Source organism: Lagenorhynchus albirostris, chromosome 1, assembly GCF_949774975.1.
Source record: "Lagenorhynchus albirostris chromosome 1, mLagAlb1.1, whole genome shotgun sequence".
NCBI lineage: Eukaryota > Metazoa > Chordata > Mammalia > Artiodactyla > Delphinidae > Lagenorhynchus > Lagenorhynchus albirostris.
Window position 1 is genome coordinate 8378101 of NC_083095.1, and position 22121 is coordinate 8400221.

General features: G+C 34.7%; 1 protein-coding gene across 9 annotated transcripts in view; it reads right to left on the reverse strand.

The window, feature by feature from the left end:
- Positions 1–1689: 1689 nt before the first annotated feature.
- Positions 1690–22121, reverse strand: part of PAPOLA (poly(A) polymerase alpha) — a 57444-nt gene continuing 37012 nt past the window's right edge. For 7 of the 9 annotated variants that reach the window (XM_060164161.1, XM_060163811.1, XM_060163737.1 and 4 more), the window contains 8 exons: positions 21444–21553; positions 18051–18172; positions 14499–14641; positions 12300–12400; positions 11866–12086; positions 7866–7928; positions 5930–6004; positions 1690–3823 (listed from right to left, as the gene is read on the reverse strand). In XM_060164161.1, the coding sequence (XP_060020144.1) occupies positions 3728–3823; positions 5930–6004; positions 7866–7928; positions 11866–12086; positions 12300–12400; positions 14499–14641; positions 18051–18172; positions 21444–21553 (931 nt within the window). In that variant the 3' untranslated portion in view covers positions 1690–3727. The remainder of the gene's footprint in view (positions 3824–5929; positions 6005–7865; positions 7929–11865; positions 12087–12299; positions 12401–14498; positions 14642–18050; positions 18173–21443; positions 21554–22121) is intronic. The other 2 variants (XM_060163872.1, XM_060163921.1) reach the window with 2 other exon arrangements.

The window sequence follows — 22121 nt, forward strand, 5'->3', positions numbered from 1 at the left end:
TTCTAGAATTAAGTACATACGATCACTTCCAAAATACATGGCTCAGAAATACTGATGCCATCTTTCTTGGCGCCAATAAAGCTATATAAAATGTCACAAGAATTTTTAAACTGATGAGTACGGAGAAAGGATGAATAAACTGATTCTACAAATGAGAAACATATCACACAGAATTAAACAGACCACTTCTCTCTACATGACTGAAGGTCATGTTTATTATACAACACGCTTAGTATTTCACTTGCCAAGTTCAGGTCTGCACTGAGACAGCATCCATTTGTGAGTTTGGTTTGAAGAAAAGCTAACAGAAAAGAAACAGAGTGGAGAATTTTTTTAAAAAAGCAAAACATACAATTCAGGCTAAAAGGTAACTAACTTTCCTTGTACTATTCTTTTATTAGAATTAAAATAGGCAAAAGTATAACCGAAGGATTGTTCAATGCCATTTTAGGTAAACAGTTTATCTTTTTGTTTGAATGCACTGAAGTGCACTAACAGTTAATATTTTCAGGGCTTGGTCTACGAGTTTGTATGTGTTAATGATTTATCCTTTCATATATCAATTACTATTTGGAGCTGCTGATCATTTATCGCCACCTTGAGTGCAGCCAGAATTAATACTACGCAGAGCTCTAAAACATTTTCTGTGTGGAGAAAAAAAGAGGTGTTAATTAGAAAAATACAAACTTTATTCCAGAATATACCCAAAGCCACAAAACACAACTTTCAATTATCATTTTACTAATTCAGCAAGAACCATGAAATGCCAAAAGTCTATGTGGGTGATAGAACTCAGAAAGCTGTGATATTCATCCCCATGTTTAGGTGTCTGTCAAAGTAGAGGAAGTATGGCAAGCTCTATCCTGTAGGTGTTAACAATGGCATCGAGGGTAATTTTTACAATATTTTCCCTCTTACTGAATAGTCCCAAAAGTTAAGTGTTATTTTAATAAAAGGTTATTCTGCATTGCTGTCATATATTTTTACATATACTAAAGGTATTAGAATTTGGAATTTCAGGAATGAAAATATGCACAATTGCATGTCCCTTGAAATAACCTAACATAAGGAGGTCCATCCCTCCATTCAAAGCATTTAAGATAACCATACTCAAAAGCTGGCCATCACATGCATACAGAGCAGTTCATTCCTAACCCTGCTAACCCACAGTTAAGTATGTTGACCATTTAAGGGTTTAAGAAATGTAGAATCTGATTTGCGTTTAGTAAAATGAGAAACAGAGGATCCTAAATTCACTGAAAAACAACAGTGCCACCTGCTGACATTGGAGATAAAGCACCAACTGCTTTGAAAACCACCAGCTCTGAAAAGGAAGCATATCAACAGTACACTGTCTACATGCATGGAATAAATACGAAGAAAAGATACAGTGTCTATATAAACAGAATAAATATTTTGAAGAGTGGGTCAGTTAAAAGTTAATTATTAAGTACTACATTCATGTTTTCCTCCCTAATGATCAATTATATGAAAAACAAATACCTGATTATGTGAGATATCAATTAACACTAGGCTGCTGCTAACGGCACAATTAACCAGATATAGATCTTTTCTAAATGTAACCAAAGTAAATTCTTTCGCAAATCTTCACTTAGAGCTATAACTTACAAGTAGAAATAATAATATCACTGGAAAAACCAAAAACAGTCAAAAGAAACCAGTCAACTGTGGGATTGTGCTGTTTTTTTTTTTTTATTGTGTTTTCAATGGAGAAATACATCATCTGTTTACAAAATAGCTCTTGAAAAATACAAGGAGTACAGATACTATAAAACAAAGCAAACTCCAGTCATGAGACACTACGTACATCATGCGAAAGCAACAGTCTGATCTCCAAGTTATGAAAACTAGAATTAAAAAGTCACTACACAGAAAAGGTCCAAGTTCCCAGCTTGGCAAAACTTGGGTTCAGTTACATGAAACATTTAATAAACTGAATTCTTTTTCCCCAATGTGTAAACAAAATGACAAGACTAAATCTGTGCCTGGCAATTTCAATCTAACTCTGAAGCTACACAGAACACACAGACACCTTGTAGACTTCACCTGTTAGTCTGACCATCTTTTCTTCTTAGGTGGTAGGAGGAAGGGCAAGGTGACTGTGCAGAGCAAAGATGTGGGAAGTAGAAATACTGTATACTAGACATTACAAAGTATGGTGAAAAGAAAGCCTCAATTAATGCATAGCCTAAGGGGGAAAAGACTACACTCCAACTTCGGAAAATTAATTTAGAAGGATAGGGGAAGAGTTTAAGTAATTGCAGTTTAACATGAAAAATGCACGTGTGATAGAATGGAGCACAATGGAGGATTCATAAAACATGCTCATCAGAAAAATCTGTTAGGTTTGCTTTGTCCAGATTAAGAAAGAATAACTAAGCTTATCAACATCTGGCATCCCTCATATCCTGTAAAGATGAATGCTCTGCTGCTTAATTATGTGGAATTATTTATTGATAGGATAAAACAAAACGAAAAAAGGAGTAGAGAGCTGACTAGATGTCAAGTGCTTGCTAGAAATGATTTTTAAATGTTTCTACATGTAAAATTTACTGACAAATTTTGGTCAACCATTTAAAAATAAAAATTTGTTTAAAATTCTTGGAGAAAATGCCTTTTTGCCCACATGTTTAAAATTGAAAATCAACTTTACTATGGTCAGGAGTTCTGTGGAGTGTACAAAATTCCTCATATTTAGAGATCAAATGGCCGTCCAAGATAGATATCATGTTTCACAGGCATTATTTTTAGTCACCCTAAAATTTCAGCCATGGGACCAAAATTTAGTGTTCTGTGCCATGTGGCCACAGGGTCACTGGTTTCACACCATGGCTTAAGAAAATACTGGCATTTTGTTTTTTATGAAAGAAGTCCTACCTTATGCATACAAGCAGAAAAGGGAAAAGAAAAAGAATGGGGAGGGAGCGAAACCTTTGTTTCAAAGACAAGATACTGAAGGCAAAAGAATACGGAGCTTTAACAAGCTCAAAGAAAAATATTCGTTGGCCGATCGCTGATTTGTATGCACTCTAAACAATTCTATAAATAAAACCAATATAGCATTTCTTAATCATGACCCCCATCAAAACGAAGTATCTCCTAATTATTCTTTCAATGTCAAATATATACCCTAGAGTCGACATTTCATTTTTAAAGGTTACAGCTACCTCATAGATGTACTCTTATCCTTTCTCTGAAGTATAACAGTACACCACTGCACAGTGGCATCCAATTTGAAGACTAATGGTAAAGGAAATTCTTCAGGAAAAAGTGAAAATCCATCAAGCTGAAAATCTAAAATTAGTTCTACTTTCTAATAAAAAAAATACATAAAAGTGCATCATCACAATAAGGAATTCTTATGCCAGTTTGTATTGCAAATTTTCCAAACAATGCAGCAAACATAAACCCAGTCCAGATGTCAATTATGAATACAAATATAGCTTGAGGTTTTTTTTTTTTTTTAAAGGCAGTAATTTTTTGAAATAGTTAATGTAACTGTTGCTAACACAATAATAATAGTACTCCTGGCTTCACATACTAACCTGGACTTCCGATCAAGTGCTGATTAGCCCAGTAAGGGAGGTCACAAAAAAAACCTAAATCCATTTTCAGTCGTGTCTAGTCTTGTACCCTCCATTCTCCTTTCTTAGCATTTGAAGACAACAGGTTGGCAGATATTGTTTATGGACCCCTGAGGTTGTTTTTACCGATTCAATCTCAGTTTTATTGAATTCTTGATAACAGGAATAGGATTTGCAGGGAGAGCAGGGATATCAGAAAGGTCTGTACTGGATGTTTTCTGAGAATAAAAGCAAAGAACACAACATTGTTCAAAGTACTATAACTTAACAATGAGATTTACTTCCCACTGCTTTACTTCCTAAGAAATAGATAGGACCTTAACATAACTATTAAAAATTTAAAGAAAAACACTCCAAAATGTTTTCAAAATGGAGTGTAAATAAACATGCCTATTACTATGAAATTGTTTGTTCTAACACTTGTAGAAATTTTCAAGTAAGTAGCAATATTTTAGTAATATTTTAGCAATATACAAAAACTAATTTCAAATACAGCTTTAATAAACACACTCCTCCAACCACCACCTATAATATACTTATTAAGTTCATGTTAAGTTACGTTTACTTGTAATAACACTAACAGCTGTAATATTAACTGGCATCGGAGCACCCCCATGTGGGAGAATACTTAAAGTTCACCTTACACACAGGAGCAGCAGTAGCAGTTAACAGTAGGGAATGTATTATTTTCTGACCCTGTAAATTAAAAATTAAATCTACACAACTGAGCAATAATTTGATTATTCAAAGTTTAGGGAGGTTTTATTATGTTAAAAACAATTAAATCACAAAGCCTTCTTTAACATCCAAAAACATAGAGATGGTATTTTTAAGTGTTTTATTATGGAAAATTCCAAACATACACAAAAATAAGAGCATTATATAACGAACATCTATGTATTCATTATCCAACTTCATCAACTGTCAAATCAAAGCCAATCCACAGTCCTCACACCTTCACTCCCAGATTATTCTGAAGCAAATCCCAGAGATCCTATCATTTCATCTGTAAATATTTCAAGTTTATCTCAAAACAAGGATTCACTGTTAGACACAGTCACAATATTATAATCACCTCCCCAGAAATAAATATGACCCTTATATCACCAAATATAGGGATGTATTTTTTAAAAACTTTTTAAATCAATATAATCATTCCTTTTATATTATATAACTGGGTGATTTTTCTCTCAATGGCTCTAGGGATCTTTTCATTAGAAAGAAAATTCTAATTCCTTATAAAAATATCTAAAAGGCAAACACCCAGGGGTATGAATCATGATAGTGATGAAGTCAATAAGACAAACTATGAAAATAGCTCCCTAGAGATTAATGTGGCAAACCAAAAGGCATGCAATTATAACCACAGAACTTAAGTTTGACAAACAAGTTTGTCCATGTATCAGTATCAAGCACAACACTTCCTAATGTTGTTGGGAGTTACTCCACCCCACAAAATTTTTATCTGGTAAAGGCTATGAAAATAAAAGACATTTCAGAAAGTAGTCATAATATTTATATCACTAGGGACTATGAATGTTAACAGCCAGCAAAAACATGTTGTAAAATGATCACATTAAAATAACTCTGAACCACAAAGCAGCACAGTATCACTGTATCATCAGTTCAGCAGCATCACTGGGCGGCAGCTGTCATCTCAGTTATTTTGTAGAGGTTAACCAGTCTAATGTCTACTTAAAGAAAATATTTCCTTTATGTCAGAGTTTGACCTAGACTTTGGAGTGTATTTAATTTGAAAGGATTCAAGAAGAAAACAATTATTTCACAAACAAAATGAAGGTTCACAAATCAATGAAAAGAGTCCAGGTGCCTACTGTATGCAAGGGACTGTCACAAGTAGAATTTCTAGGACAAATGAAAAAATAATTTTAAAGAACTATGGATTACACTAAATTAATAATTGAAAATCGGAGGTGAAAAGTGAGGCAGAAGCACATTTTGAAAATTAAAAGGTATTTTTTAAAAAATCCATGAAGAATGGTTTTAAGTTCTAACTTAAATTTCACTCTCTGACCTATGAACAAAACCTCTACGTGAAGACTACACATTGTGCAGTGACAATTTAAATGATCTGCAATATCAAACAGCATGTAAGGGGAGGAGTTAGCATCCTGACAGTGCGGAAGAACGGTTCCATCATATCCAGTGCTCTACCTCTGAATACAATAAATACATCTGCAGGCTGGCAATTACTTTCACAAAGATAACTTTATTCAACTTCTGGATATGCTCATTTTAATTCATTATACAACACTAATCTTAACAACATTTATAAAATTCTCCTTGCTTTTTGCACTTAGTACCTGAGAGGCCAACAGGGAAGCCGCTGTCTGAATGGTTTCTGATTGAGTTGTACTTGTCTCTGTATCAAGTTGTTCCTGTGAGACAAAGAGGACGGGGGAGGAAAGAGACTTAAAAAAGGATAAAAGAACATAACTGGGTTTGGTGGCTAATAAAAAAGACAAATTGGAAGACAGGAGGGATCAAGAGAAAGATGTGACTACATTACAAAATCATCTATCATCATCAAAGGGTTAATCATCAAAAAAAGCCTTGTAGGTTACTTAACCATTTCAGATACACATAAATGTCTATGCCTACTTAAACCTTATAAGGCATGGTCAAAATATCTCATGACTTTTCCAACCAACTCCAACTTGGACATTGTAAACAAGCACTAATTAAAGACACGTACATGCATATTATAAAACGTTGCCCAGACAATAATTAACAGAATATAAACCCAAGCTCAGCTTTAGCTATGTGAAAAAAATAAAACTCATTCAGTATTATTAAATAAAACTACCCAGAAGCACAAAAACGGCTCCCAGGCCTTTAATTAAAAGTAGAAAATGTCTCTAAAACATTCCTCCTTCCTTTTGGTTTCTCTTGCCCTTCTCAATAACCAATGCACTGATTCTACTCTAAGAATCATCAGAAAATACAGGGTGAACTGTTGTCATTCCACTGCTCTAACCTTTTTTAAAGCAGTGCCCAAAAATAATACATATACACACACACACAAATGAAAATAAACATACAAAAATTTGAATTTCTATAAAACTATATAATAATAATACAATGAAATATCAAATTTCTCCTATGAAATTGAAAAGGGTAAACAGTGTACTAGAAATGGAAGACTGCAGTCTCTCTGAAGCACAACTTAGCAATACATATTAAGTTTTAAAAGCATCTATTTGTCCCAGTAATTCCTCTTTCATTAATTTATCCTAATAAAATAAACATAAATGGATGGCAGGTATTTAGCTACAGCCAACATTACAGTAGAAAAGGGCAACTTCCTTTTTTAACAGAAACAACTGCTAACAATAGGGAACTGGTTGAATAAAATATGGTAACAGCCTTAAGACAGCATTCCATGCAGCTATTAGTAATATTTGTCGATTATTCAATGGCATGAACAATTTTTCTTGGTTTACAGAGTGAATAAAGATTTGAAAGCAAAACGCACTGGTATATATATGCACACACAAAATCTATAAAGACACCAAAAGAATACTTGCTAAAATATCTATCATGGAAATCAGGATAATTTGGGGAAAGGAGGAAGATTTCCAGTTTTTCTACAACAAGGACAAAAAAGTTAGAAGTCTTCAGTACATTTCAGTTTCTGAAAAAATGACGTTCAAAGTCTAATACGTTGGCTAAACCAATCTTTCCTACCCCATTTACCTTGATTCAAGCCCCTTGCGCCACAGCTTCTAGCCAGAACTGTGTGCCAAAAACTGGTTCTCTAAATATACCACACTCTTACCCCAATAGTGAGACGAACTTCTCATCCTGTCCTACCCCAAATCCTCTGTATCCTTCAAGGACTACCCCAAATCCTATGTCTTCCTTCTATGAAGCCTTTACTAATTCTGCAGTCTTGCCTCTCACCACCCCCACCATCCTCAATTACTTTTTCTCTGATAACGTAATTAACCACTTCTACCCCTACTTAAATATAAGTTCCATTGAAAACAGGAACATCTCACTCATCACTCTATTCCATTTGGTATCCACCAGATAACCCCGCATCTAGTAGGACCTCATACACTTGAGGAATTAAATTTCAGTGCTACAAATTAACACTAAAAAGGGACAAACACTTCTCTAAAAACAATACTGAAAACTTAAAACCTATAGAACGAAATACAGTGCAATGTTATAGACATTTCTATCACATCTCTGTACTCTTAATTGTGTATGTATTCCAAGGCTAAATTAGTATACCTTTGTTTCTGTTTTATCATGTCCACTCAAAGCAAGACAGTTAGCATCTTCACTTGTTTCATCCTGTTTTTAAAAAAAAAAGCTTTATTCTCTAAAATGAAAATTTAGATTATTTGCCAATCAATGCTTTAATTTATAAAATTTTTTAAAGTATAAAAATAATTAACCTGTAAGATCGATCAAGTATGTCCTTAAAATAGGTTACTGGTTCACTTAAATTTTTTTTTTCATTTTAACCAATTTGGCTTCAGTTTCTACCAAAATTTTAAAAAAGAACACGAGGAAAACTGTTATTGTTGATCATCACCACCTGAAGTATATTCCCCAAACCACTAAGTTCATAAAATATTTTTTGTAAGGAAGAGAAAAAAAAGAGTTCCTTAATCAAACAACTTAGGAACTTGGAATACTATCACCCCCTTTCTGGGAGATTCACACACATTAGCACATAAAAGGTTCTGAGAAGTTCTAGAAAGAATCTTTTAACTTTCCTAAACTTAACCACAGAATCCCCCTGGCTTAGTATGTCTTATTAACATCCTGAAGGAGGTCTGAAAAATGTTCTCCTCAGGTCTTATTTTTTTGATTTATTATAATGCTGTTTAAAACAAACAACATATTTTTTTGGTAAAGAGGGAAAATGGGAAACCAAAAATGGTTATACTTTCCCATTCCTGCAGTGACTTGCAATAAACATCACTTTCTTAAGAAAAACAATTTCGGCACTAATTTCTCTGCTCTCTTTACTAGGTAGAACTAAAATTTAATTTTAAATGTGGCTTTAAAACAAGACATAGAAACCACGGCTAACCTACAGAGTAGAAAAGATTTAACACCAATATCAACCAATTCCCATAAGAACTTTATTTGTATCCTGCAAACATACAAACTTAAAAAATAGTAACGTAAGTTACAACTGGGCAAATTTCAATACCGACTGGATATGTGACACTATGGAATCATTATTAATATCGGTACATATACTGATCGGTGTATACATACACCGATCAGTATATGTACCGATATATATATCACACACAAATATATATGGTGATAATATACTGTAGATGTGTTTTTGAAATATTTATGGTTGAAATGACATGCCTGGGATTTGCTTCATAACAATGGGAAAGGGAATAGATTTACAGATGAAAGAAGACTGGCCTTGAGTTGTTAACCATTAAAGCTAAGTGATGTAAATATAACTTGTTCATTACAATTTTGTACATGTTTGAAATATTCCATAACTTTAAATATATATATATACATATAACATCATTTAGCCATATAATTCAGGTGACAAGGCAAACTTTTTTTCTATTTTTATTTTACATTTCTACCATCTATATGTATTTGAAAAGCTTTAGTATGTGATAAAAATTAAGTAGAACTAAAGTACTTGACAATACCTGAAACTCTCCTATCTGTATACATGTTAGTATATTATTAATTGAGTAGGACCAGTGTTTCTTTCTGGTTTACTAGAATTTCTAATACCAAATACTCATTAACGGAGAATGAACGACCCAGTAGGAGACCTTCAAAATCAGAATATTTGTAATAATCTTCTTCAACTTTAGCACCATGAGATTTAGGCCTGGGTTCTAATCCTGGCTCTGACTTTAATTAGCTTTGTAAACCGGAAAGCTATTGAACCTCCAGTTCTTCTGGGAAACGAGATTAGTCTATGAGATAACCTAAAGTCCTAAGATCCCTTACATATCTTAAAATGCTATTTTTGTTAGTCAACCATGGAGCTGCCATAAGCAGGACTCAAACTGTGAGAAAATACATAGCACAGAAGATTGCTGGGGGCAGGGGGCGGGGAGTGATGAACCTATATTTTTAAAGATACTTAAGAAACATGAATCAAGGATCTTAATTTACTTACAGATTTGAACAAATAAAAACTATTAAAAAAAAAAAAGCAATGACATAATCAGGGACATTTGAGCCCTGACTAGATATTTGATATTAATGAATTGTTCACTTTTTTAGGTGGGTTTACTTTGTTTATTCTTTTCTCTTTGTAATTATTATCTTTTAGATACACGATTTTAAAAATACTAAGGAAATGATATGACTGAAGTCTGGATTTTGCATCTAAATAATGCAAGTACAGGGAAAATGGAAAGGAAAAATAATTAAGGGTATAGTGGCTGAATTCACTATACCTGAAATTGCATGATGGGTACATGGGTACATGAAATGATTCTCTTGTGTATATTTAAATTTTTCTGTACTAAATTAAAAAATCCTATATTCCTATTGCCTCTCTAAACTAGACATGAAACATGAGTGTTTTCTACCAAGGTAAGTGCTAACGAAATTATAAGTATTGTACTGATATATATTTTGGAACTCTCACAGGGTAAGGAATGAAGCCATTAACATTAAGGAAACAGAATGACAGGTATCTAGAGTTATGCTTACATATACCTTACTAAGGCAAAAAGAAACGTGAATTCTGAAATGCTCTGACAACTCCCAACAAATATCAATAAACAGAAAGTGGCATTACACCAAAACTACATTCTTAGGTTGCTATACAACACAATCATGTAGAATGGGGGCTTTTAATAAAAGATTACTAGGCCTGGAGAGTCTGATTCAGTGTATCTGGAGGAGGCCCTAAAATCTGTATTTTATAAAACAAAAACAAGGGCTTCCCTGGTGGCGCAGTGGTTGAGAATCCGCCTGCCAATGCAGGGGAAACGGGTTCGTGCCCCGGTCAGGGAAGATCCCACATGCCGCGGAGCGGCTGGGCCCGTGAGCCACGGCCGCTGGGCCTGCGCGTCCGGAGCCTGTGCTCCACAACGGGAGAGGGCACAACAGTGAGAGGCGCGTGTACCGCAAAAAAAAAAAGCAAAAACAAAAACAAAAGAAAAACAAAACAACAAACCCTGAAAAACTAATTCTGATGTACAACTGAGGTTGAAAATCACTGCCTTAAGAGATAATTACAGAGACAAATGTATTTCAGAATACACGGTGTAAGATATGATATACTATGCCCATTTTTCATTTGCATTTAGCATCATCAGAGTGACAAAATTCATTAAATTATTCATGTGTAGTTAACAGTGACTGTTTCCAAAAATGTAAAACAAAAGGATTCAGAATAAGCTAGGAGTAATACTTATAAAGACAATAATCTTTCACTATTAAAAATCAAAACACTGCATAAGATACCTAGTTTTTTCCACCATTCTAAAGGAACCTTCATGTAATGCACAAATTCCTAAATAAAAAATTATCAACCAAAAATCACAACAAAATTGGTGTTTTTTGGGCTATCATCTCTTGGACAATGGTGAAAGTTTAATTAATAGAAAAACACAATGAGAGTGACTCCAGGGAACAATGAAAGTGTGTTATAAGGCTACTTCTATTTTAACACAAACATCAAAATCAGTGTACACTTTTAATGGTTTTCCTAAAACTATCTGAGACTTTGACAAGGTAAACCAGCCACTATAAAAAGTGGAAGTATTGTTAGAAAATTTCCTGAAGGGCTGGAGGACACAATCATTCAAGGTACCAAAACTAATCTGACTTCGCAGCTTATGGTCAGTCATTCAATAAGAATTCCCTGAGAACCTCTCATATTCAGTGACCCCGTAATATCAAGTACAGTATAGAGGCTCCAAAACTCCACCTGGATCAAAGAAGCAGAAAACTGTGTCCAAAGGGGCCACCAAAGAATTGGTACACATGAAACATACAGTTATGAGAGAATAATAAATTAAGATGAGATGTAAATCCATGCTAAGTTGTGTTACAGCCTAGACATGCTACAGAAATTTAAACAAGAAACACAGCTTTATGAAAGAGTTAGACACTGAAAAGAGTAGAAAAGGGTGAAAAGAACTCTGGCACTAAAGCACTACCTAAAAATAATCTAAAAGCTTTCCTCCAACTTGGGCTCACAAAGGTTTTCTTCCACTGGATTTTAAAACAGGTAAGGTGGTATTCCCATGGCTAACTAACATATAGATACCTCTTCTGTTTTGGTTTTCTTGGGACTCTCCTCTTTATGAGGTGAGGATGTCCTCTTGACTCCTACTATAGGATTAGGTGTCTTTGTTGCTGCATTTCCTGAAGGTCTTGGTGGTGGGTTTACCAGACGTGTTGAAGAAACAACTCTGGAGACCGTAGGCTTTGGTGGTGACGAAATGGCTGGTTGTGTGGCAGTTTGAGGAATGCTTTCACTCGATGTACCTAAGTAGTAAGTACATAAATACATAAAAGTTAAATCATATCAACATCAAGTTACAAGTAAAGCTTTTTTATTTTATTCATAAGTTTACAGGTAAATAATAAAATGGTATTAAAAAACTGAATTCAAGCTACTTAACTAACGAAGCCATCTTTCAAAATGAAGGCTAAAACCAAATATAATGCAAGTATTTTCAAATCTGTCAATCTCCTTACCCCCTGAGCTTTCACTGGAATTTACTTGTGGCACAGAAACTTCAGTAGCCTGTATGTTGGTCACAGATGCTGCTGTTACAGCTGGAGCAGGACTGTTTCTGCTAAAAATGGGGAAAAAATTAAAAAGTGAAAAAAGCAAAGAGAGATGTATAAAATTCAATAATAAAATGTAGTATGTGCAGAAGTTATTCTCTAAAGTAAATGATTCTTTAGTTTTACTTCTCATACGTATATATACATCAGTAACTAACTTTATTTCATAAAATATAATCAACAATCAAAAACACAGAAACATTCTAAAGCAGTGCTAGTCAACAGAACTTCCTATAACTATGACCTATATACCTACGCTACCCAATATGGTGGCCACTATATCGATGTAGCTACTCTACACTTGAAACAGAACTAGTGGGAAATGGAATGTTTAATTTCATTTAATATTAATTAAGTTTAAACTGCCGCATGTGGCTAGTGACTAACGTATTTGACAGAACAGCTAAAAAAAATCTGTTCTTATTTGACTTGGGGTGACTGACTTAAATGATTTGGGGTATAAGAAAATACGATCAAAATCTGTAAAGAAGAAAATAGTCTGAGAATTAGAAATAAGTTTCTGCATACAAAACGTAAAGGTTCATGAAACCCTAAAAGCCCATCCAGTGGCCCATATAAACAACAAAGGATCTCAAAACCCAATCCCTCCTTCAATGTTCTGGATCCCACTCACTCCTGTCATCTCAGGAAACTCAAATCACCCCTCCTTCACTGTCCTATCCATTCAACTTTTCTGTCTCAAATAAATCCTATACATTAGCGCTTAAATAATCTCATTTTTATTATCTCCTGAAAGAACAAAGCGAAAAGTCCTCTGTGGTTATTCAGTCTCCTTCAACTACAGCTTATTCAACTCCCAACTGTTGAATGATGATGCCATGAAAAAGGTGGGCAAAGCTAGAGGACTTAGATTTTTGGTGCATACATGACATTCACAAAGCTCCACAGAGCTTTGGAGCTCACTGGTATATGGAAGTAAATGAGGTCAAGAGAGTGGGTGATGCCACACCCCCAATAATACAAAGAAGGCATAAAGGACTAACGAGAGAGCCCCGAAAGGCACAAACATCTAATGATTAAACAGAAAAGAAGAACTGGTCAGAGAACAACCACAGATTCAGGAGAAAACCTGAAATAGCAAAGCGGCTAGTACATAATAAATACTCAGTATTTGTTGAGCAAATACACATCTATTTTACATTCATGTGCACAAACTCAAAAGTACAGAAAGGCTTTTATATAACTCCCAAAATTCTTGTTAAAATTTTTGCTTCACTCAAAAAAAAGATGATGAAACCATTAAAAATAAAAATCTGGAAGCTAATGCTGTACAAATGAAGAATTGTTTTAAAACTACAAGATTTAGGGGCCACGTTGATGCCTAAAGTCTTCGGGTTACATATGACTGGTCTAAAAACATATCACACATTCAAAGTCCAAGAGAATAAAACTAAATTCATCATCTACTGCACCTCGGCATGTTCTATTTCATACGAATCCAAAGATTCATCCCAACCTTCATCTTTGCCATTGGTTATACTTTAACAATCCAATTTTTAAAACTGCTTTTTTCAAAACATTAAAATATAATATGCATTCATAAAAGTGTTCATGGTTTAAGTATCAACTCATTGAACAAAGGGATGGGCATAACCGTCACAATTTAAAATAATAGCAGTACCACCAGAATCTATAATGAACAGCTCCCTTTGAAAATACAGTAGTATATCCATTAAAAAATAAATCTGCAATGATAACACTATAAGGATTTATGGAAGTTAAAGATAAATATGGCTTTTTGTGTTTTAATTTTTGCCAACATAGGCCATGTTTTTCTTTTGAAATAAAAATGTTTAGCTGCTTTAAATGTTCCTAAAAAGACACTTAATTCTTCAAAAGAAATTTCCACTAAAACCAGCCCACATAAATCTCACCTTCTTTAGAAGACCCCTAATATTTTTCATAGATATTTTCCCCCTGCTACACAGGTAATAAGCATCTCCAGGACAGAAACGTGATCTTGTCCCTCTTGTCTGGTTCTCCTTAGCACACCATACAGTTCACCACAGGCAGTAGGTATTTCAACATATGAAACTGGAGGGGTTATTCAAACAGCCACTCCACTTCCTTTCCCTTTTTCCTTACCCCTGAGAGCTGCCAGAACTGTTCAATGGACTGGTCTTCATAGCACTGGTAGGTGAAGGCACAGACATGCTGTTATCACTGTCCATAGACAAGTCGAGGCTGCTGTCATTCAGAGGTGTCAACCTGACACCTTCTGTTGAATGCTGCAATTAATAAAATATTTAATCAAATATACCTTTATTTTATCTAGACCTTTTAAAACATAAACATCTTTTACTTAACTGATAAATGATTTCTACTAAAGAGCACAAATCAATATGTTTATGATAATCAGAAGTGTCATGCTGACTATAAAAGGTGAAGAGTTGGGACACACATACTTCCTGACTTCTAAGGATGCTCAACTTAACTACAGTTCTTCAGTGGGAGAAAAAGCGAGAAAAAAATGCTATAATAAACCTACACACCGAATGTAAAATACACTGCAAATTAAAAAGCACTTTAATATGAAAACACATGTATCTTAAATCAGAGGACTATTAATACATACACACACATATATATTAGAAAAAAGTCAATGGTAAAACACGATAGTAACAATGAGTATCTCTGGCCAGTCGGATGAGAAGTAATTTTTTGTTTATAGATTTCAAATTGTTTTACAATGAAGATAAAAATGTATAATTTCTAAAAAAACTATCATGTAGGTACAATTTAGTGCCACTCCTAGCTATTTGTATGAGTCTCTCAAAAGCAAGAGATTTCCAGTGCTCTATCTGCAACTTAGGATTTTAACATGGTACATTTAATACTGTTAACTATCCTGTTAGAATAAAAGCAAAACTAATTTTCTGAAAACTAAACTTCATGACCACATATAAATCCTAATGTTGGTCCTGCTTCTTAAAAATCAAAGCACTCAAAAACAGCTACATGGTGCAGGAAAAACCAAAAGCTAAAAAACTATAAATGGTGCTATGGGATAAAAGTTGATTTCTAAATTGACCAAAGTTTCTGTTTTTGCAATCAATGCTATTATAACATCAAATTGATCTCTTCAGCTTTTTTTTCAGAACACTTTTAATTTCAAGTGTTCGCTTACCTACAAAAACATTTTAATGGAAATAATTTGCATTATTAATAAAAACCCATACCCCGTGTGTGTGTGTGTGTGTGTGTGTGCGTGCATGTATACACCCACACTCCAATTCCCCAAATGACAAGATAATCTAAATCTTTGAGTTAGCACTACAGAGACACCACCTGTGTACATAAATCAATATTAATCAAATGGGGAAGATGAGATTTGGGAGAAGGGAGAGGAGAGAAAGGAATGCCTTTCGTCTATGAAGTCAGCTGTAAAACCAGTTTTCTTAATATTGTAAAATAAGCATCTTTCCTATGCAAAAAGCTACCACTCTCTCTCCCCACCAGACAAAAAACTTGTTCAGTGAGTAAATTATACTCCATTTCACACAGTTACCTGCCTGACCAGGTGATCAAAAAATAACCTGTGAAGTAACAAGCCAGTGTTGGGGATGATCAGTGAACATGAAGGTTTTAACTGGTTGGTCTGAACACATAACCTTCAAGCTGCTTTGCTTTGCCTCTGTGTCTATATCAAGTTTGGCACAAGAGACTTCAATGCCACAAAATCATAAATATTCTATCAAACTTTCTAATAAAGACAAACAAAGACAGAACATACTACAGAGAAATAAACACACATTCTTTGCATGCAGACTTAGGTCCAATTCACATCTCATAGTACATGACCCTGGGCAAATCTTTGAATCACTCTGTTTCTTCTATAATAGAGACAATAGCTACAGATTACTGTATCATTAAATATAGAATACCCATCTTCTTTACTGGTACAGTGCTTTGCAAATAGCAGTTAATAAAAGGAAACTATTAATAAGAGTGCAAAGAAAAGAGCATTTAGTGTGTGCCAGGCACCCATCTAAACTACCTCTTACAGGCACTGGCTCATTTTAACCTCACAAAATACATAACGAGGTAGGTAAAATTAGAATTGTGATTTTAAGGCAAATCAAGAACATGATATTTGTAATACAACTTGCCAAAGTCTCACAGCTAGGATGCAATGGAACCTGAACCTGAACCAGGTAGTCTACTGCAAAATCCTTGCCCTTGATTTAGCTACTTTTGTATCATAATATATTCTATGTTTTAAGAAACAAAACATTATGAAGTTATATTAACTTCATTCCTCTCCTCCCAATCCCAGCCCCAGATAATGAACCATCATCACAGAATGCAGCAGTTTTCATGCTCTAATGCATACTTGTATTTCATATTCTATCTTAAAAGATATATTGTAAACTTTATATAAAAGTATCAAATGATATATATTTATCTGTACTTTTTTTTTTTTTTTTCGCGGTACGCGGGCCTCTCACTGTTGTGGCCTCTCCCGTTGCGGAGCAACAGGCTTTGGACGCGCAGGCTCAGCGGCCATGGCTCACGGGCCTAGCCACTCCACGGCATGTGGGAACTTCCCAGACTGGGGCACAAACCCGTGTCCCCTGCATCGGCAGGCGGACTCTCAACCACTTCGCCACCAGGGAAGCCCTATCTGTACTTTTTAACCCAATACATTCATATATGTATCTCTAACTCATGTATTTTCACTGATCTAAGTATTCCATTTTAAGAATAAGCCACTTTTTCAGGTTCAAGCCCTGGTCCGGGAAGATCCCACATGCCACAGAGCAACTAAGCCCATACGCCACAACTACTGAGCCTGCACTCCAGAGCCCGTGAGCCACAACTCCTGAAGCCCAGGCTCCTAGAGCCCGTGCTCTGCAACAAGAGAAGCCACAGCAATGAGAAGCCCGTGCACCGCAACAAAGAGCAGCCCCTGCTCACCACAACTAGAGAAAGCCCACGCAGAGCAACAAAGACCCAATGCAGCCAAAAATAAATAAATAAAAGAAATAATTTTTTGAAGTTATAAAGAATAAGCCACTTTTGAAACCACTTAAAGTAAAAATATTATTTTTATTATTTATTTCTGCACTAAAATTTCAATACAATTTCAAATTTAAAAGTCCAAATAAGAAAATCATGGCTAATAAGTTATACAACAGGAAGCATCAACACCAGAACATCATACTTGAGGTTACCACTGTCAGTGATCTTATAGCCAATAACTTTTAATTTTTAAATAATATACGTGTATAATCCTTATGAAACTAAAATGATTTTCATTTAAAAAGTCACACAACTTACTTGATCCACATATTACCTAATTTAACTCTCTTTACCTTTAAAAGGAAAGGAAATTACATACTGATGTGGGCTATTAAATGGATACCAATAAGAGACATTGAAAAGAGAATATAAATATATATAAATTAAGGATATGAAGCATTGCCACTAATCTGAAGTCTGAAGGAAGTGTGTGCAAGAAACCTGATTAGGAGCAAGGTTTCACATAATGGAATTTCTCCATGTAATAGGTTTTCAAAATGCTGTGATCTATTTCAAATATGACTTATTAACTCAGCCTAAATTCTGAAATATTGATAGGCTGGATACATAAAACATTATGTTAGTAATGCTTTTTAAAGTACTTTCTCAATTTACCTTTTTCTTTTTCTGAAGCACATGATTAGGCAGTAGTTGATGGAGTTGCTTTCTTCTTACATGCATTGCAGCAATTTTCATGTCAACCTCAAACATCTTGCTGTTTATTGCTTGCCTATAAACTGTACAATTAGGAAATTGTTACAAGAAATAGAAACATCTTCATAAAGGCAGTTAAACTAACCCAGGAGAAGCTATTCTAAAGTATGGATCCGTTTTCCATCAATATTGCCTATCTATAAAATTATCAGGTCAAAACCTATCTCACAAGTGTCTCTTACCACAAGGTGTACATAACGAATAAGAACACATAGTATATTAATTCTTCCAGTGTAAAAACTCTTGAAGTAATAAAAGAGTTAACTCCTTAAGAAATGACAGAACTGGAGGGCTTCCCTGGTGGCGCAGTGGCTGAGAGTCCGCCTGCCAATGCAGGGAACACGGGTTCGTGCCCCGGTCCGGGAAGATCCCACATGCCGCGGAGTGGCTGGGCCCGTGAGCCATGGCCGCTGAGCCTGTGCTCCGCAATGGCAGAGGCCACAACAGTGAGAGGCCCGCGTACCAAAAAAAAAAAAAAAAAAAAAGAAATGACAGAACTGGACAAAAGGGGTTTCTTAAATTCATACTTATTTATGCTACCAGTATAATTTAAAATTCTAGCTCGAGTATGTAACAACCACAGCAAAACAACAAAGTGGAAAATTTCATTCACTCAATCATAAAACGATTTACTGGGCACCTACACTGTATCACATGTTCTAGACGTGGGGGATATAGCAGGAAATAAGAGATCAAAAACTTCAAGTCCACATTCTAGGGGAGAAACACAACAGAAAAAAAGGTAAAATATATTTCATATCAGATCGGTGATAAGAGCTATGGAGAAAAAATTTGAGTAGGGAAGACGACAGGAAGGTCAGCCTGGAAACTGAGATTACAATTGAGTGAAGACTCAAATTAAAGTGAGTAAATAAACTATGAGTACCTGGTGGAATCTACTCTAGGAAGAGCAAACATCAAGGGCAAAAGGTCCCAAGCATGCCTGGGATGTTTGAGGAGCAACAAAAAGGCCACGGGGAGAAGGGAAAGTAGAAGATCCATAATCCCTTATCTGCAGTTGTAAAATCCCAAAAGCTCCCCAAAATAGAAGTTTTTCCTAAGACTGGCACCAAACCTCAACTGGCAACAAACCCTGATTTGAACTATTTGTAGCTATTTAATCTCTCTACCTATACCTTATGTAAATATCTTACAGAAATGTTACGGCCTTTGACTACCAAATGTCACTCCAGACCCCACTGGGAATATTATTTACTAACTTTGTTACCTTACTGGCCTCAAGACATATGGATAAAGGATTCTGAACTTATTAAGTTTTATATATGTCTATATATTTCTTATTATCAATATAAGAAATGAGGTCAGAGACATAATAAGACGACTAGATCCCATGAAGGCTTGCAAACCACAGTAAAGATCTGGACTGATCCAGAGTGAGATGGGTAGCCATTATAGGTTTTAAGCAGGTGAGACATGATTTGGCTTAATGTCATTTTGGATGCTGACTAAGAATAGCTGAAGGCAGAACAAGAAAACTAAATGACAGTAATCCAAAAGACCAGTGATAAGTGGCTTGGACTAGGGGTATAAACAGCAATTGGTAGCAGAAATCTCAACATACTCTGAAAGTAGGGACAGGAGGATTTTTTAATAGATTAATACCAAGTATGGGGAAAACAGGATTCAAGGAAGACTGCAAGACTTCTAGCTTGAGCAACTACAAGGACACAGCTGTCACTGCCTGAGATCAAAAAGATTTGAAGAGAAGCTAGAGGAGACCGGGAGTAAGAACTTTGAGTTTTCAACATGTTAAATATGTTTTATTAGAAAATCCCACAAAGTATTCCATTAAAATGTTTCAAGATACAGGGCAACTAAATATTTCCTTCCCCAAATATCTGAAAGTTGCTTTAAAATCTTGATGGTTCATTAGCACAATCTTTGATAAGCAGTTCAATTAGGTATAATGTCCAAAACAAATTTTCTAGTCTAAATATCTCTACATGATTTGTTAGTTCATAAATAGTTTAAGTTGACATCAGAATTTTTACTTTGGAAAAAACCGCTACTCTGGTGTTCAGCAAGTGGAGTTTTCACACTCCAAATCACATCCTATAAAATCTGTATAAGTGCTTTTGTTGTCATAATGGTTAAGGGCTACTACATGATAGGGACACTAAATATCCTTGAACGTGGACAGTTCTTTGCAATGCGCTGTACCACGTCCTACTTACATTCCTAAAGATGAAAAACCTACTTTATCAATTATTTGAATAAGAACTCAACTCAATTTTACATAAAAACAAAGTATTTTTAAGCTGAATTTTCTAGGAAAATTCATGTCACCAATGGCAATGCTGCTGATGGTCTCTGAATCACAACAGGTAACACCTGTATCATAGGAATTCAGCTACCACACTGCTAGTGATTCTACATATGGCTGCAATTACCTACTTAGGTATGTCTTCTAGTCACTGTACCTAAACATTTACATACTGAAATACATTCATTCTTTTCCTTTTATTTCTCCTTTACATTTAGTGTATGATACTGACATTTTTAAAAAATGTACCAATTTTTGTCTCTCCTTCTCCAAGGAGGTAAAAAAACTTTTACTGTTACGTCTGAATGTCCTTAGGTGAAGACTCCTTATTGTGGACAGGTGAGAAAAACACACACTAAAATTTTTTTAAATGGAAAGGAGAGATGTACGAAAGAAAAAATAATTAGTCCCTAAAGAAGACGCACATTCATCGTTGTCGCTAAGTACATTCACCATTCCCTTGAAAATTTGCGTATCTACATAGAGTCTTAGCTTCTGTCAACTATATCCACCATCTGGTCTTTAGTTAAAACATACTACCTTGTATCTCAGGGTACAGGTCAATCCAAAATGAAGCCTTCATCATTGTATTTCCCACCCATGAATTAACATTTGAGTCTATAAATGACATAGTGGATAAATTTTCTCATGTCACCAGAAGTTTAGCTTCACAAATTTCTAAGGTTCAAGATTATTAAGGCAATCAGACACAGATTCAGTCTTTTAAGACAATCAAATATTCAGGTGGTTTCTAATTTCATAAGTAATCGTGGGCAAATTAAAGTGGTTCAACCATTTAACTTTAGGTCTACCATAAGAGGAAAAAAATCATTTATATATTAGACATGACTGAAACTAATAACTAATCCAAAAATATTAAGGTAATTTTGATGATCATTGTAAAATATTCCCAAGTAATTTTAACAGTTATTGCAAATTCCACTATGGTACACATGAAGACAAATTCAAATATGCAAGTACATGTTTTGATTATCTAAGTAGAGATATACCTGTATCTGTGAAAGACTGAATATCGTAGGTGAGATCAACACTGAGATTTTCAGAGTTTTCTGTTTTTTTAAACACTAACCCAATCACCCACATCGTGCGAAATTCTTCCCTGTAAAATAAGAAGCGTATTACTATAGTTTATCAGGATTTCATGAAAACAGTTATCAATGTGGTTGACAACCTGAGATACATGGAAATACTCAGAAGACAAATATATAAACAAACTAAGTTCTAAACCAAACTGCATCAAAACTCAAATTCCTCCTCCATACCTGCCCTCTATATTCCTATTGCTATATAAAAAACTGGAGTCCTAGGACAAATATACTCTTCATTATCTATGTACTGACAGCCAATATTCTTAATGATAATCCTAAGTACCAAAGGCACTGCAAAGAAAAATTATGTTCATACTAATGAATGACATGTTTTACAAAAATTTGAAACAAAGAAAAGTAGTGTAGATATAAAAATTTAACTAGACCTTAACATACATTCCTTAAACTTTTAAACTCAAATGAAAAGGCCACATGTACAGAAATCTGACCGCAGCATAATAATAATGGGTGATTCAGCTACTTTTCAACATTTAATGATATATCTACTGAATGGATCAGTCTTTTAATAATTAAGATCGCAGCAACAAAAAAATTTATAAAAAGCTCAAATGCCAACTC